A 15,503-nucleotide genomic window follows, 5' to 3' on the forward strand; every position below is an offset into this window, starting at 1 on the left:
TATGCAGCTGACCTCTTTACCTGGTATTAGCACTTCTTGATGCTCAAATCCTTCCAGCTACCTGAGAGAAGCACAGCACTAGGTTGCTGTCACACATCTGCAGTTAGGACATTTATCTTTTCCTTTATATGGGGTGTGCACTTATTCCACATTAGCAGTTCCAGGTCAGTTTTCTTACCTATTAACTAGGACTGATAGTGAGGTAGCAGTAAGGTAGGTCTTTCTCTGTTCACCTGCCAGAATTGTTCTGTCCTGACAGTGTGTTGACGGGGCAGGACTTGTTTCCCTACTGCCATCATTTCTGTTCATCTCACACAGACGTACTCCATTTCCCAGAAAAAGTTCTGGATCCTCCAACTAAAACAATTCCAGTGTGTGAATTCTCTGTTGCTTTTCCCATGGGCCTTCAAAAGGAGAATCCTAGCAGTGAAACTTCCTTGTGCCAGTGAAGTAAAATCCAGTTCCTGGCCAGTCACACCAGAGCTGGAGTGTTGGGAGAGTGTTTGGGGACAAACACAAGTTTTCTGTACAAAATACCCCAAGAACAGCCCTCTGAGTGCTGTGTCTCTCACTGGCAGCCAGGACTCTGCTGGTAGTGGGATAAGGGAGCTTACACACATGCAGCATTACTATTGAAAAGCTAGTAAGGGATTTGTCTTGGAAATTACTGAATTTAAATGCTTTTTTCAAAGTTATGTAATGGGTTATCTTAATTTCAGCTGTGCATAACAACAATAATAATATCTCACAGCTTATTTGTAGTATTACTAAAGTTGGTCATTGTATGTAAGGTTATGTCTAAAGTATATGAATTCATATTCTTCAGAGGGAGCTCTTTTTTGAATTCTACTGATTAATGCAAGAAAGGAGAACTTTCCCAGTGGATTAAAAATAGCAGACAGAAACAATTTCTAGTGTAGGTTCAATAGAAAAACTACATGGAGTAAAAAAGTGTATTCTGGTCTACTTTCATCTCACTCCGCAACCAAACAAAAACACATCTGAGGTTTGTTTGAGCTGGAAAAAAATTTAAATTAAGAGAAATAAAACAGCAGGTGGGGGAAAGGGCAGAGCAGCTGCAACAGGCTGATACTAAATGTTGCCAAATTTTACACAGTCTTAATCTGAGAGGCCACTTTGGCTTTAAGTTTGAAAAATATTGACTTTATGCTCAGGGGACACAGGGAAATTTTTGTACATGATTGAGATGAAATATAAATGGAGCTACATAGTTCAAGCTGGTTAACAGCAGTTTCAGTTAAACACAACCAAAGGTGCAATGATTGCTTTACACAAAGGAACTCCAGCAACCAACATTATCTTCTAACGTTACAATATTCTTTGTGAAGATTAGGGCTTGTTTTTCAAAATGCTTTTCCAAGTAAACCCAATTCTTCTAGTTGCAACATCTACGACTTCCTAAGTATAATCTGCCTTCTAGTTGTATGTTCTCTGCTAGTTGCTTCTACGTGAATTCCAGTGTGACTAGAGCAGCTGAAATTGTTTTTAGCTGCTCTGTAATGACATCTTCATCCTTAATAGTAGGAGAAGGAAAAATGTCACTAAAAGAAGTTAGAACTTTTGAACTAACTTTAGAACTACAAGCAGACTCAAGAGGGTAAAACAGAGAAAGGAAAATATATCAGGGCAAGTTCAAACTAATAAGGAGGGCTGAAAAGCATAAGAAAAAGATTTTAAGGTAGTTACTATTTTAATTATTATATACAGGAGAAAATTAATTAATCTTGAGAGAAGCTTTGTAATATTAGAATATCAAATTTTTAATTCCCTGAAGTCACATTTAATTTTTAAATGGCACATTTTCAGCAGTACTCCCATGGTTAGGGTGCGGCTGTCATTTTCTTGGAAAAGTAAATCAGCATGAATGTTAGCACAGTGCAAATTAGCGTAAATTAAAGCACAGCATAATCAACGAAGCCTAAAACAGGCAGCTTGTGAAGCCACACCTGGTACACCTTTCCATATTGGCTCTGTAATAAAACCCTTTAATAACTTTCCATGGGACAGACTCTTCTGTTTCCTGTGCTGCTGTAATGGCCCTTTCACATCACTGGCCTTCAGTACAGGTGCAAAACTCCAGCCATGCAAAAGGCTTTCCAGGCCAGAATTTCAATGCACATCAGCCAGTCCAAGAACCAGCTGTGCTAGGATTGTACCCAGCAGGAGCTTGTATGAAGTGGTTGTTAAAAGGCAGAGAAGATGGTAACTCAAAGAAGTTGTTTTATATATCCAGTGACCTCATCCTACAAATGACTTTTATCACTGTCATTTCTGTGCAAACCAACTCCAGTAGAGATATGTGTGAGTGAAATTACATTAGAAATGATTCTTTGATATCCCCAAGATTACAGGCCTATCAGGACCATGTCATCAGCCTGAGAGGTTGAATTGCCCACTTCCTGGGAACTAGATACTGTAAGGAGGAAGGTACAAGTGAGGGATAGTAATGACTGTCCTGTAATTAAGATACAGGAATGGAAGCCCTGAAGGAATAGATTTGGAATTGGCTGTGCTACAAGGCTTACTCCACACCTGAAGCCTACTGAACATAATCACTTCAGCCCCTCTAGTTTTAAAGTGAACTCAAATGCTCTGTGCCTTGAAGTTCTAGTAGTGTTTGGTATTTGATATTTTGGTACTGTGGGTATAGTAAAAGGACTATAACCTCTCCCACTTAGGGGTCTGTAATCATGGGCATCTCAAGCACTCCCACTATTAGGGAAAAACCCTCTCCTTGACTTCAAGGAGGTATTTCATAAGATAGAAACTATTACAACATCATGCAATTTGCTTGCTGCTAGATGAAGTATTTAATGTTCAGAACAAATGCTTAATGCTTCACGATGTGGATAAATTTAAATGGCGCTCAGATGTCCATTATGTAAATTCTACCTCAAAGTATATTTTAAGAATAATTTAAACACAGAAAGATAAATTAATCTTTTTGTTCTTTAGGTTAGAAGACATTCATACGAGCAATTTTGGTAGACAGTATTGCTACTTATATGAGACACATGAGCTAAAAGAGCCTTAAGTTTCAAAGACTCAGCCTATTGAGTTTCCACTTGAAGTTAGCTTTGATCTCTAGTTTCTGTCTGAAGCCACTTAAGATTGATTTGTCCCAAATGACTTCCACACACATGCTCAGCTGCTGGATTCCTGTTTGTGGAACAGGCTGACCAGCAGATGTCCCCAAATTCTACATAATCACACAGCTTCCGAAATCTTCAGTGCCCTTTTGCACGTTCCAAAGGGTGAAGCCACTTGAGGCCACATACTCTTGCTGCTTATTCACATTCTTGTAAAAACTGAAGTTCTGAGGTGAGGAATGCTTTACCTGCTGACACAAAGCACCTTTGTTGTCATAGAAAAATTGTTTGGATATTGGTTCACTTTTTATGACATGCTGCCATTGATTGTCCCTTGTTTTATTTTCAAAAGCACTCTAGATTTTTTCCCTAGAGCAGCAATCCCCATCCAAATATGACCTGTAATACTTTTATCTGGAGGTTCGCTCACAAGAGGCAAGACTTTTCCCAAACTAGTATCAATGATTTTGACTTGGAGATTACAAAACTCATTAACTACATTCTTTCTGCACATCAAATGCTGCTTTGACAATTCCCCACAAACTATTTTAAAGCTAAAGAGCTTGCAGTAGGTTGTAGATGCAAAGGCTGCTTTGTGGCGAAGGAATGAGGAGAGGCAAGCTGGTGAGAAATATAGGGGAGGGACTGAGCCATGTGTTCTATCTGTGTCCTTCCTCCCTACAAACACCAGAAACTCCCTGATTTGTTATAAAACAGTCTAGACTAGTATGTAGGAGCAAGAGGACTTGGAAGAAAGAGTGTAAATCATTGCAGGTTTGTTTGGAACATGAAGATTTTCTTCTAAGAGAGGCTAAAAATTAATTTCTCTAACTTTACTATTAGAAGAGCATGGCTACAAACAAAAACATTAAAACACACCCCCATGAAATTCAAGACAACTGCACAAAATGAGGTGAACTGGCATTGAAAGTTTATCCATTTCAGAAATCTATACATTTAGATACAAAAGGGAATTAACACAAAAATTTACATATTTGCAACTCTTCTATTACACAGGTAAAGAGTGTGTTATGTTTTAAATGGATGTTTACAATTTAAAAATCTTCCAAGGGTAAGGTTGAAAAAACAATCAAATATCTGAATATGGCCCCAAAGAGAGCATACTATAAATATGACTGTCATGACACAATGAAGTCAATTATTCCCAGACAGAGAAAATCTTACTCTGTAGACAGTATGTGTGAATACTGCAAGGAATTTGAACTTACTATGATATACCTGTAACTATTTGCCAAAAAAGTTTTTAAAATGCTGTCTTGCCTGACCCTTCTTTAGAGAGGATCATATCAGGGTAGCACACCATAGGGATACTAATTTAAAATAAAAGGAATTAGACTTGAAATATCCAATTTTCAACAGAATCTGAATTTTAAGTACTTCACATTCTTTACACACGTAAGTCCTATTACAGTGGGAACAGAGATCAAAAGACTGATATTGTGTATGTCTGGGTCTCTTGAAATAGATGGAGGCAGAGTTTCCTGCCTCAATTCCTGTGTATGATCCTCATATTCCATCTGATTAGTAAGGAAAATTCCCTAGGGACTAAATCCTGATTTACTGTTTTCATAAAAAGCAAAGTCTTACTCTGTAATAGTTTTGTTATGATATTAAAGTTGTGACCATCTAATGGTAACAAGATTAAAATGGGCACGTATAGACTTTGAAAAGGTAACAGGAAAAAAAAATCACTTTATGGATACAGATTCAGACTGCTAAAAACTAGATACCTTCTGTTTCAGGAGGGGCAGAAATTTTTTTGCTATTATTATATGTCTTGTAAATATTATTAGAGTATGAGACCATTATGACAGTGGTTTTGGATCCACAGAATTACTTAAAAGATTATTAAAATAAATTTCTTCTCCAAGAGTAATTTTGGCATAAACATCAAGCCCTTGGATTTAGGATACCTATCCCCAAAATATTAGGGAACAAATATTAAAAGCACCCTGCTAATGTCTATCACTGACAGTAGATTAAAAACAGATTTTGTTTTGCATGCAACTACGAAATGGGTAAAAATTCTAATTACGGAAAAATTCTTGGTGGTAGACTAGGGTAGTGTGTTTTGCCCTAGAACATAAGAAAATTCAATGGGCTGACAACCTGTTTCTAAGAGATTGACCACAAGGATTTATGGAGTGATAGTAGCATCACCATCATGGTTTCAGGGTTTTTTTTGTGTTTTGTTTTAAAGAACCTTTGACTATGGCAACATGAGAGAAAACTGCTAGTTGGAATCTGGGATATTCAAAAGGCTCCCTTCCCTCTCCCCTAAATCTCAAGTAGCCCTTTCTCTTTTCTCATACCCTTTAAAAATACCAGTGGCACAAACCCTTCCAGTTCAGAACTAGGTAGTGGGGCTCCCATGAAGGCCGAATCAATATCATTCCACACTTATCTCACGTGCATGTCATTAAGCAGTATGTGGGATGCCACATCCATATCAGCCAGATAGTACCTGATAGTGGTTACTGTACTCAGAAGGTACAAGTAAATGTGAGGTGGCTTAAAAAAAAGCCGCATTTCCTGATCATCTTTACCTGTAGCAAATCAAATAATTTGCACAGAAATCTTCATTATGTACACATCAACTGTACAAGTAATACAAAATATCTCAGTTGAGCACCAATGCTGACTTTAGGAGTACTAGCTCCAAGTCAGAGTATTAATATTCCCTGTCACAAATAAATTCTGACATACTTTCAGAAGTGTCCATTTTCTGGATTAGCTGTATTCAGATCACTTCTTTGTTCATGTTCATCTTCGACATTCCAAGGAGATTAGTAGTAGCAGCAGTTTTATAAAAGGTGTGGGTATCCTGGACAGCTTTCACAGCATAATCAGTTCAGGTCTTTTTAAAAGAAAAGACCATAAAATCCGCTGATCTGGACTGTAAGGCTTTACCTAGAGTTCATTAAAGGGCATTTATATAACAATTCATGTGAGAATAAATGGTGGAAACAGACTCAGTTTGTGTGTGCAAACAACAGGACGTCCAACAGCGCCAGGAGTCCAGTCCTCAGGGGCAGTAGGGTCTCAGTGAACCATGGCTGTCATGTCACCTTGGCTTAGAGTAACCATAAGGACACCTGAGCATCAGGCTGTCATGACTGGGTAAGATGTGAGTGCTGTAGTATTCCACCAAACTTCCCATGTTCAAAAACATGATGTCTGAATCCAGATAAAACTTGCCATCCTGTTGTAGGACAAAAACATATGTAACCATTGACAGTAATGTCAGCTCAATGTCTAAAGAAAAAAGGCTAAAACATCATCAGGAAGAGGTTATTTCAAACATCTTACTGCTTTGCAAACCAGTCAGTCATACAAATAATTCCAAATTAAACTCAGGACTTTAACAAGATTTCACTGGAGCTGAAATTTATGATGATATATGATGCAGCAACTAGAAAACCAGATGTGAGTACTCGAACTCTCATCCTGGATCATATATTTGTAAATCAGCTGATTTTTACTATCAGGTGGGAACAAATTTAGACTTCAGCATGTTAGTTCTGATATATACCTATATGCACACCCACTTGATACACACAGACATGTATAATCTAAAGATGCATACACAGTGCAGCTACTGACCTTTTCAAATATTCTGTAGTTTCTCACTTTTCCTGCAGGTTCATCCCATACAACCAATACCTTGAAGAAGAAAAATGCAACATATTCAGTCTGTGCTACCAAGCTCTTCTAAGTCAAGGTATTATTAAGGAATTAATTAAAATTCAGCCTAAAAATTTTTTTACAAATCACTGACATTATGATAGCAATTATCTCACATTTTCTTGCTTTATGAATAGACCACATCTAAACTGTTAAGTACTTCATCATATATAAGATGCAGTACATCTCAATCAAGAAGTTTTTTGGGGCATAGATTCAGCAATTGCAATTTACCTTTCCAGGCTTAGTAGATGAGTTCCTAATACAGTACAATCCATTTTGTGGTCGTCCTTGTGGGCTATTAGCTTTAAATATCCTAAAAACAATAAACAATGACATATACTATAATTATTCCTGTACATGACATTATTAGCCGTCAGATAAATCAAATGCTTACAGTCTTAAAATTCTTATTACAAATCTCTGGTTTGGGTGTAATAATTCATAGTAGATCATAGCTGAAGGAAAGTGTTCTAGCACCTGAACCAGCAGTGCAGCACAGATCATCTGGCTTTCTGGTCCCATCCAGCATCCTGGCAAAATGACCTCCTCCAGATGGAGCCAAATCACATTGCATTCTCATCTCTCAAGTGATACATGAGCACTGAACTACTCTAGAAAGTGATTTCCATATTAAACATTTTAGTGTGTGTTTTAAACACAAGTTATACCTATCGAAACTATCATCTGACTACAGTTCAGCACAGGTTTTTGACAGACTTCTAAGGAATTATTTTAAAATCACATTTTACCTTTCAACTTCAAAGGATTCAGAGGTATTAAGAAATATTGAAGCAGGCAGCCCAACCTGTAAAAAATATGAAGAAAATAAGTCACTGTGTAAGTCAATGACAACTCAAAACCTAGCAACTTGTTATGCAAATAACCTACAGTTCATCAGTATCTGAAATTATTAATGGTGGTTTAATCTTTACTTTATGCTTCTTTCTCCTTTATATCCAATCTTAAACTCCATAACTTATCAAGGCATTTGCTAAAGCTCAAAAAGAAATGAAAAAAAAATTACACAGCACTGTGTTTTCAGAAAGTTACTCTTTTCCTGAAATAATGCACTTAAAATGTTCCCAAAAGTATACATAAACAAGGAAAAAAAATTCTTTTAGAATGGATAATCTGCTTGATCTTACTTTTTCATAATCATCATCAGAGTCATCATCAGGTTGGCTTGGCTTGGAGGGTAGTGCTGGTTTTTCAAATGAAAAACTTCTAAAACTCTGTCCATCTGGTGGTGATCTCCTGGCAGAAACAGAATGAAAACTGAAGGATATCTCATCAGGAAAACAGAAAAATATACAAAACACCGAATGGATAGTAAACTAGAACTGAAGTTTCAGTTTAGCCCCCAAATCATGAAATCCTAGAATGGTTTAGGGTGGAAGGGACTCAAAAGACCATCTCGTTCCAACCCTCCTCCCATGAGCAGGAATACCTCTCACTAGACCAGGTTGTTTGGAGCTCCATCCAACCTGGCCCTTCCAGGGAAGGGGCATCCAAATTTTATGTGGCAATCTGTGCCAGTGCCTCACCACCCTCCCAGCAAATAATTTGTTCCCAATATCTAATCTGAACCTACACCTCCCCTCTTTCAGTTTAAAGCCATTCCCCCTTGTCCTGTCACACCATGCCCATGTCAAAAGTCCTCTCCAGCTCTTTTGTAGCCCTTTTAGATACTGGAAGGTGTTCTAAGGGTCTCCCAGGAGCCTTCTCTTCTCCAGACTGAACGATCCCAACTCTGTCAGCCTGTCCTTATAGGAGAGGTGCTCCAGCTCTTGGATCAACTCAGTGGCCTTCTCTGGACCAGTTTCAACAAGTAAACATCTTTCTTGTGTTGGGGGCCCCAGAGCTGGAGGCAGTACTTGCAGATTAATTTAGATAATCCCAGATTAATTTGGGTAAGGAGAGACCTCTAGAGATCATTTAGTCTGAACTGCACAAAACAGGTCCAACCAGATCAGCTAGATTCACTGCAAATTTTCAAGTAACAGGCAAAAAGAGCACAACACAGAGAGGGGTGGTGCAGGGAAGAAACACAGATGTTGGTATGAATCTGAGTATGTCTAAACTTGTTAACTAATAAATAACTGAGAACATATTAGTGCACTGTGTTTTCATACTTACTGTAACTGGGGACATGAAGATTTTTCTGTTCTAGGCTTGACTGCAGGGGGCTGGTGGCTTGGCACAGGTGGCTTTGGGAGCACTGGTGGCACAAACAGTCCAGGTTTACCATGTTCCCTTGGCACTTTGGGCTCTGCTGGCTTTTCAGCAAGCTGTGACAGCTTGGGTTTATTGCCTGGCAGAGGAGGAGGAGTCCGCAGGGAAAGGTTTAAGTTTTTTAGCTTCTCACATGCTTCTGGAGGAGCAAGGACTTGGGCTGGAGGCAGAGGCTCTGGAGACAGTAGGTGAGACTCTTTGCCACTTGCAGGCTTTTTGAACACAGGTAAAGGGGGCACAGGGGGCAGCTGTTCACTCAGTCTCCGGCTTGGAGATTGAATCTTTGGATTAGATTCAGCTCGGCTCTGTAACTGGGCCTCTCTCACACCCACAAAATCCTCTAGTTTGATATCAGGTAAGCTTCTCTTAGGAGGTGGTGGTGGTACTGGTGCAGCTGGTTTGCCAGCATAGGAATGTGCCCTCGCTTCTGAGTAGGGGGATTTCCTGACGTGAGGAACGGGCGGCGGTGGGTACGCTGGGGGCAGGACCATATCTACAGAAAGAAAACCAAAAAATTTGACACACTGAGGGGGAATACAGTATGTCATCAAAAGAGACTTCTCAAATCAATTTTCTATGTGATCTAAGATATTTCACTGGCATTGGGTCTGACAATACTTAATATGCTGGGTAAGCATTTAACTGTCAGCACAATTCTGAAAGTTATAGGCAATAAACTCCTGATATTTTTATTCAGGCATGGCTTATGATGACTTCGCAAAGACTTTTCACTTTGCTAAAAATAATGTAGTCTGTTTTTTCCTTAAAAGCATTAGTGATGCTCCAGACTGATGACCAGATATAGGTCACTCCAGGCAGGAAGCCTGCAAGAAAACATGCCCCTAAAGGCATGTAATGCTTTCTATAAGAGGTTACTGCTGTTATTATAAACTTCTGACCCTAAATACCTCTCAAGATTAGATACCTCTACATTACTTCAGTTATTTTGTCAGTTGGAATAGTTATGACCAATACAAAATAATAACCTGGCATTCCACAGGAATATTGCCTTCACTTGGGGGCCTTTCGTGAGGGAATCAAAGAAATCACATACCATCTTTCACTATGTCAGAAGTATCCGGCTGCAAATAAGACTCATCCTCTTCCTCCTGGTCATAATCTGCAGATAAAAATCAGCGTGTCAGACTCTGATAAGTACTTCTGGAACCAAGAAAGAATATCAAGTACTTAGGGCTCTTTAATACAAATATTTTTCAGGTATTTTTTCTAAAGAGGTGAAAAAAATTAATAGTTTTGATCCACTTCTCTGTATCTAGAATAGGTGTTTCCTTAAATTTTTAAGTCAGTTAAGAAAGCCATTGCTTATAACAGAGGCAGATAAACTATACTGCACATTAGTTGGTTTTTTTTTAACTTACAAGTTAAAAAATCTACTTTTTGGTGACACTTTCTAGTGTTCCAGCCTTCCTGAGAAACGTTCAAATCAGTTGCAGAGACACAACTACATGGATGCATTGACAGAACCACTTGGTAAAAGCATAATCCCCAAAATTTAACCCTACCATAGAAATATTTATGATTTTGCAATATAAAATATTAAAAACAAGCTAAGTGATCTACAAAACTGTTTTAGTTCTTTTGCCTTGCTCTGGCAACAACAAAAACCCCACCACAACAAATGGCTTCAATTTGTGGTTTCGATGTTGCCTTTATCTGCAAATCAGAATAACCAAGCCACAAAACACACGTTACTTCCAGGCAGCAATTTCTCATCATTGATTATAAAAGAAGCCTGAAGGACAATATGCAGAAGAATGCCCTAAAAAAAGGTAAAAATATCTGATAAAAATCAGTTATTCTAATATTCCTAATTTAAACTTCTACTAGACCTCTTATCATCATTCATCTTGCATACAACCCTTCCCTCCCATAAACACAGAAGGACTAAACTACAGCCCCACATGAAATGCTGATGAGTCTGTTCTCTGTTTGCAGCAATGGAACCGGATTTCCTAACAAGACCCATTCCTGCCCTTTTGTCCTAGTCAGGAAGAACAATCAGGAATTTCCTTTCAGGAAATGAGAGTTCTTGCTCCCATCAACACTGCCCTTAGAAATCTGAAAGGGCAGATGGGAAAAGGCTTAGTAAAGGATCTCAGTTGAGCCTTGAGGCAAGGTTTCTCATGTTGGCTTTCACAAACATATTTCTTGCCTAAGAGCTCCATTACTGAGATATGCTGTGAATGCCTACCTGACAGGCTGTCATGTCCCCACTTTTAATTAAGCTCCTTGAAGGATATGAAATTCTTTAGCTTATTTGTACCAACAGTTAATGGCACAGAACAGCTGTTTCGGATTGAACACTACAACAGAGACACACCTTGTAAAAAAACACCAGTTAAAAATTGGATCAGTTCGCTTAAGCTATGGGAATAATTCCTGCAGAATTCAGGAGAAATAAATAAGCAAACAAAGAAGCCTTATTTATCAGTGTCTAAATTTGTCACCTTCATTATCTGCTGAATGATGGGAATACTTGATGTCAACGGGACGTTCTACTGAGCCATAGAAACTGTCTGCATCAGAACCAGAGTCGCTGCAAAAGAAAAGACAGAGTTACTTCTGTTTAGCAGGACTGCAGCACTGGAAAGGAATGCTGGAAAAGCAGAAGCAATCTGTTCCTATTTCCCAATTAACAGTCAAATATGTTGCTGCTGTCTTTTAAAAGATTTAATTTGTTTTACACAAAGCTGACATTTAAAGTACTCTTTGTGAAAAGATTTGTTTTTTTCTTCATATTCTTTAAAGTATAAATTAGGAAGGGCTTTTCTTCTTGGGTCTTACTACGCCTGTTTGTATTTAACAGGAATCTACTTGCAGGTACAAAAAGCTTAAAACACCACTGCCAAGAGCTAGTGCAAAAGGGTAAAAAGCCAATAAAGAGTAAGGGTTTATACCTGAATTCTGTCATTGTTTCTTTCTTCTCATGGTAGTGATCAATTTCCCTCCTCAAGGATAGCATCCAATTCTAAACAAAAATAAAAATACGACATTCAACACATCAATCTTTAAATCATTAAACACAGATGTATCTTGTCTTCTGTAAGAACAGAGTAAGTTCAGAGAACGTACACTGAAATAGTATTTAGCCATGACTTTTTATTGAAAGGACTCATCACTCAGATGTTTTGATTGTATAAAATGCTGTAGTAACATACTGAAATATTAAGTTTTCAGTTTACAAATTTCAGGCTCTTATTCCGAAAGCCAGGTATATATTCATGGTATGTTTATGGGTGAGAGATTTCACTGAAAGTTCTCATAATTTATCAAAGGCTTAACGTATCATTACTTTTTCCTTGGTAAAAAAGAAATATGGAATATTTATTAAATATGGAGAAACCCATACCATCTAGTATGTCACTTACAGCCATTCCCTAAACCACAAGTTGAATCGACACTAACTTAATAGTTAAAACTTCAGACAGGATTTTCAGAGGAGCTCAAACAACTAGGTATATGAATGTCAGTGACAGCTGCATTTCCAGTTCATTTAGACTTTAGGGAAGTCCAAGATCCACTTTTTGCTTCAAGGAAAATTCTATTGCAAAAGAAGAAAGTTACCTTTCTTTCATCTTCAGAAGAAGCTGAAAAAAACCATGTCCTGTGCTTCTTGCTTATGTGAACTAGCTTGAAAGGAAACACATTGCTTGATGTTGTCTCCTCAGCTGCCCGCATAACCCTGAGAAACAGAATAACCAATACAGAAATGCCTTAATCTATACAATTGATGCTGCTATACAAGTCATAAAGACTGGCAGAAAGCAGTTTTACTGGCCAGTTTTGCCTTATGAAAAATAACCCCCAAGCCCAGAAAAACCCCACAGAAATCCCCATATGTGCATTTGCAGTATTTCTCCATTATTGTGGTACAAAGGACAATGCAAAAGGAAGAACACTTGTTGATCCACCAACCAGACTTTTATGAACAACTGCTTTGACTTGTTCAAGAGTTAATTCATATTAATTCACAAGCATCACACACTATAAGAAGTACTCAGGGTGCTTGTGGTCCTTATTTCAAGAAGGCACTATTTCAGAGGAGAAATCAAAACACGTTTCCCATGAAAATAAGGAAAAACTATTAATAAAGGTAAACTTAATTTTTACATGTTTCCCTTACAAACACTTTATTACACATTTCTTATTATTTTAAAACAAGCATAACTCAACCTCTTCCTTTTTTGTGTGTGTAAGGAATTTCCTCATTTGGGACTTTTAGGGGGAAAAAAAATTAAAAACTCTTATGCAACTACTCAGTCTTTCAGTTCTTTCATTTCAAATTCTTTTCCAGTAATGCTTGTCTGTGCATTATACTAATCAAAGCCTGGTCCCTACTCCAACCAAGGTCTCTACAAGGCAGCTAGAATTAAGATACATAAAAAGGAACGAATAGTCTCTACCATTTACAAATTCCATCATATTGTTTACATTCATGTAGATTGCAGAAGCTGGTGTCATGACCAAATTACAGTGTGGATTTCTTCTACAAATTAATCTTGAATTTTTAACTAGCTACAATGTTTACAAGTGCATTCCCCTAAAATATGCCATTAGGGTTCTCAGTTAGAAAAGTTCTCACAATTCAAGAAAAGATAATTCCTTATTCCACAAATCTGAGAACGTTTTATAGTATAAGATATATACAAATACAATGAAATTGCAGTGGTTAGGATCAATGCAGTGATATTTCTCTACATTCTCTCTCTCTCATTAAACCTTTCTTAGCATCAATTTCAACAGCAATTCCCTAAAGTTATGGTGGACTTATATTAGTAGGCCTCGTACTTACAGTGCACTCAGATTCTGACAGTACTGGCTAACTTGAAAGCCACATATTTTTGTCTTCAACTTGTAAAGTAAATATTAAGATTAAAATGTGTCGTGAAACGAGTCAGACATCTTGCACATGCTTTCTCTCATTTATCACACTGTAGTTGATACAGTTTCGACACTTACTAAAGTTGCTGAACCAGTAACTGCATCAATTTTCTCTTCTGATTCCTCTCTGGTCACTACAGAACAAAGATGGTTTGTCTGAAAGAATCCACATCTATCTGCACGTGCAGCCGGCATTAATCAGTAACAAGAGTAAGCCCATTGCAATTCAAACAGCTTTACTGGTTAAATTACAGAAGAGGAAGGCTACCCGCTTGCCAAGCACAGGAAACATCATATATACAATTTGGAAGGAATACATCTCTTGGAATCTAAGATCAATGCTTAACTCAAACAACAGATGTAGCTGTGTTTAACTTCATTAGAAATGAAAGCTGTAGCCCCTAGCATTAAGTAAAAGGAGCTTAGGTGTTAAGTGAGTTCCTTGGCACTTACCTGTTGTAACCTTTCAAAGAAAATGCACCCTGGGGAGATGCAGATGTGCTGCTCTTAAAATAGTAGATACATCCTTCGTGGATAATCACAAATCTCAATGGCCCTGAAAAGGTAAAAAGTGAGCAAAACATAAATCCAAGGGCAGCAGAATAACTAGAACGTCTTAGCATGGGTAGAATCATTGTTTAAGATTTTAGTAATCATATTAATCACTGCAAATGAGCACAAACTAGTTAAGTGACAGCTTGTTGACAGTCACACAGTGAAGCTGTCCATTTGCAGTTTTGGTACTAAGGGTAATATTTGATTCCCTCACTTGAGAGGCAGCTGATCTGAAAACTTCAAAAGAAGCCTCAGAGCCTGCAGGCCTGACCTCCACCTGTGCTCCTTTACTAGTGAAATAAGCAATAGCAGGAAGGCAGCCACAGGCTACAAATACATACTTACATCCATCCCAAAACCAGTATCTCCCTCTCTTCTTTCACCTCAAGTACATAATGCTGCCAATAAAATGATATCCTATTTTCTTTCTTTGAAAGAGGCCAAGACTCTTTCCTTTATCAAAGACAGTAGCCTTGGCCCTTAACTATATAAGTATAGTTTCATCATAAACAGGGATACCAAATGAATAGCATATAAATAAACCCAAAATCTGAACTTTTCCCCATGTAAATAGGCTCTGCTTTCAGAAGAAATTACTGTTTTTAAGTACAGCCCAATGTTGGCAGTGAGAAAATTTCCATTTCACAACAGCAGTAGGAGATGGGGATATTTTTTCCAGTACAGAAAAACCAACTGGAAAAAAAAAAGCTGAGTACTAATTTCTTTCAGAAAAAAAGTATTTGAAATTGATACATGTCCTGGGAGTCTGTTTGTCTTGAAACTCTTACTTGTGAAGGACTTGAGAAGAAAACTAAACAAGCAAAATTAAATCAGCCCCAACATTTATTATCTAAGATTTACAGTTCCAAAACAATTAAAGGAAAATCTTCCAATGTGAGTCTTTCATACATATATTCCAGTATAATTGTATTCCAGTCCAGACAAAGTGGAAGAACAGCTTCAATAAGTTGTCTGCTAACATGAAGTCTGTTACTG

The 15,503-nt window shown here is 37.8% G+C and overlaps 1 protein-coding gene across 4 annotated transcripts in view; it reads right to left on the reverse strand.

Moving 5' to 3' along the window:
* Positions 1–4,024: 4,024 nt before the first annotated feature.
* The window catches only part of SH3BP2 (SH3 domain binding protein 2), a 36,557-nt gene continuing 25,078 nt past the window's right edge, over positions 4,025–15,503 (reverse strand). For all 4 annotated transcript variants that reach the window (XM_069014586.1, XM_069014583.1, XM_069014585.1 and 1 more), the window contains 11 exons: positions 14,406–14,508; positions 12,636–12,753; positions 11,969–12,039; positions 11,519–11,607; positions 10,105–10,170; positions 8,955–9,543; positions 7,964–8,072; positions 7,568–7,623; positions 7,050–7,131; positions 6,735–6,794; positions 4,025–6,333 (listed from right to left, as the gene is read on the reverse strand). In XM_069014586.1, coding sequence (XP_068870687.1) covers positions 6,196–6,333; positions 6,735–6,794; positions 7,050–7,131; positions 7,568–7,623; positions 7,964–8,072; positions 8,955–9,543; positions 10,105–10,170; positions 11,519–11,607; positions 11,969–12,039; positions 12,636–12,753; positions 14,406–14,508 — 1,481 coding nt within the window. In that variant the 3' untranslated portion in view covers positions 4,025–6,195. The remainder of the gene's footprint in view (positions 6,334–6,734; positions 6,795–7,049; positions 7,132–7,567; positions 7,624–7,963; positions 8,073–8,954; positions 9,544–10,104; positions 10,171–11,518; positions 11,608–11,968; positions 12,040–12,635; positions 12,754–14,405; positions 14,509–15,503) is intronic.

The sequence above is a fragment of the Aphelocoma coerulescens genome, chromosome 4 (genome assembly GCF_041296385.1).
Source record: "Aphelocoma coerulescens isolate FSJ_1873_10779 chromosome 4, UR_Acoe_1.0, whole genome shotgun sequence".
NCBI classification, from domain to species: Eukaryota; Metazoa; Chordata; class Aves; order Passeriformes; family Corvidae; genus Aphelocoma; species Aphelocoma coerulescens.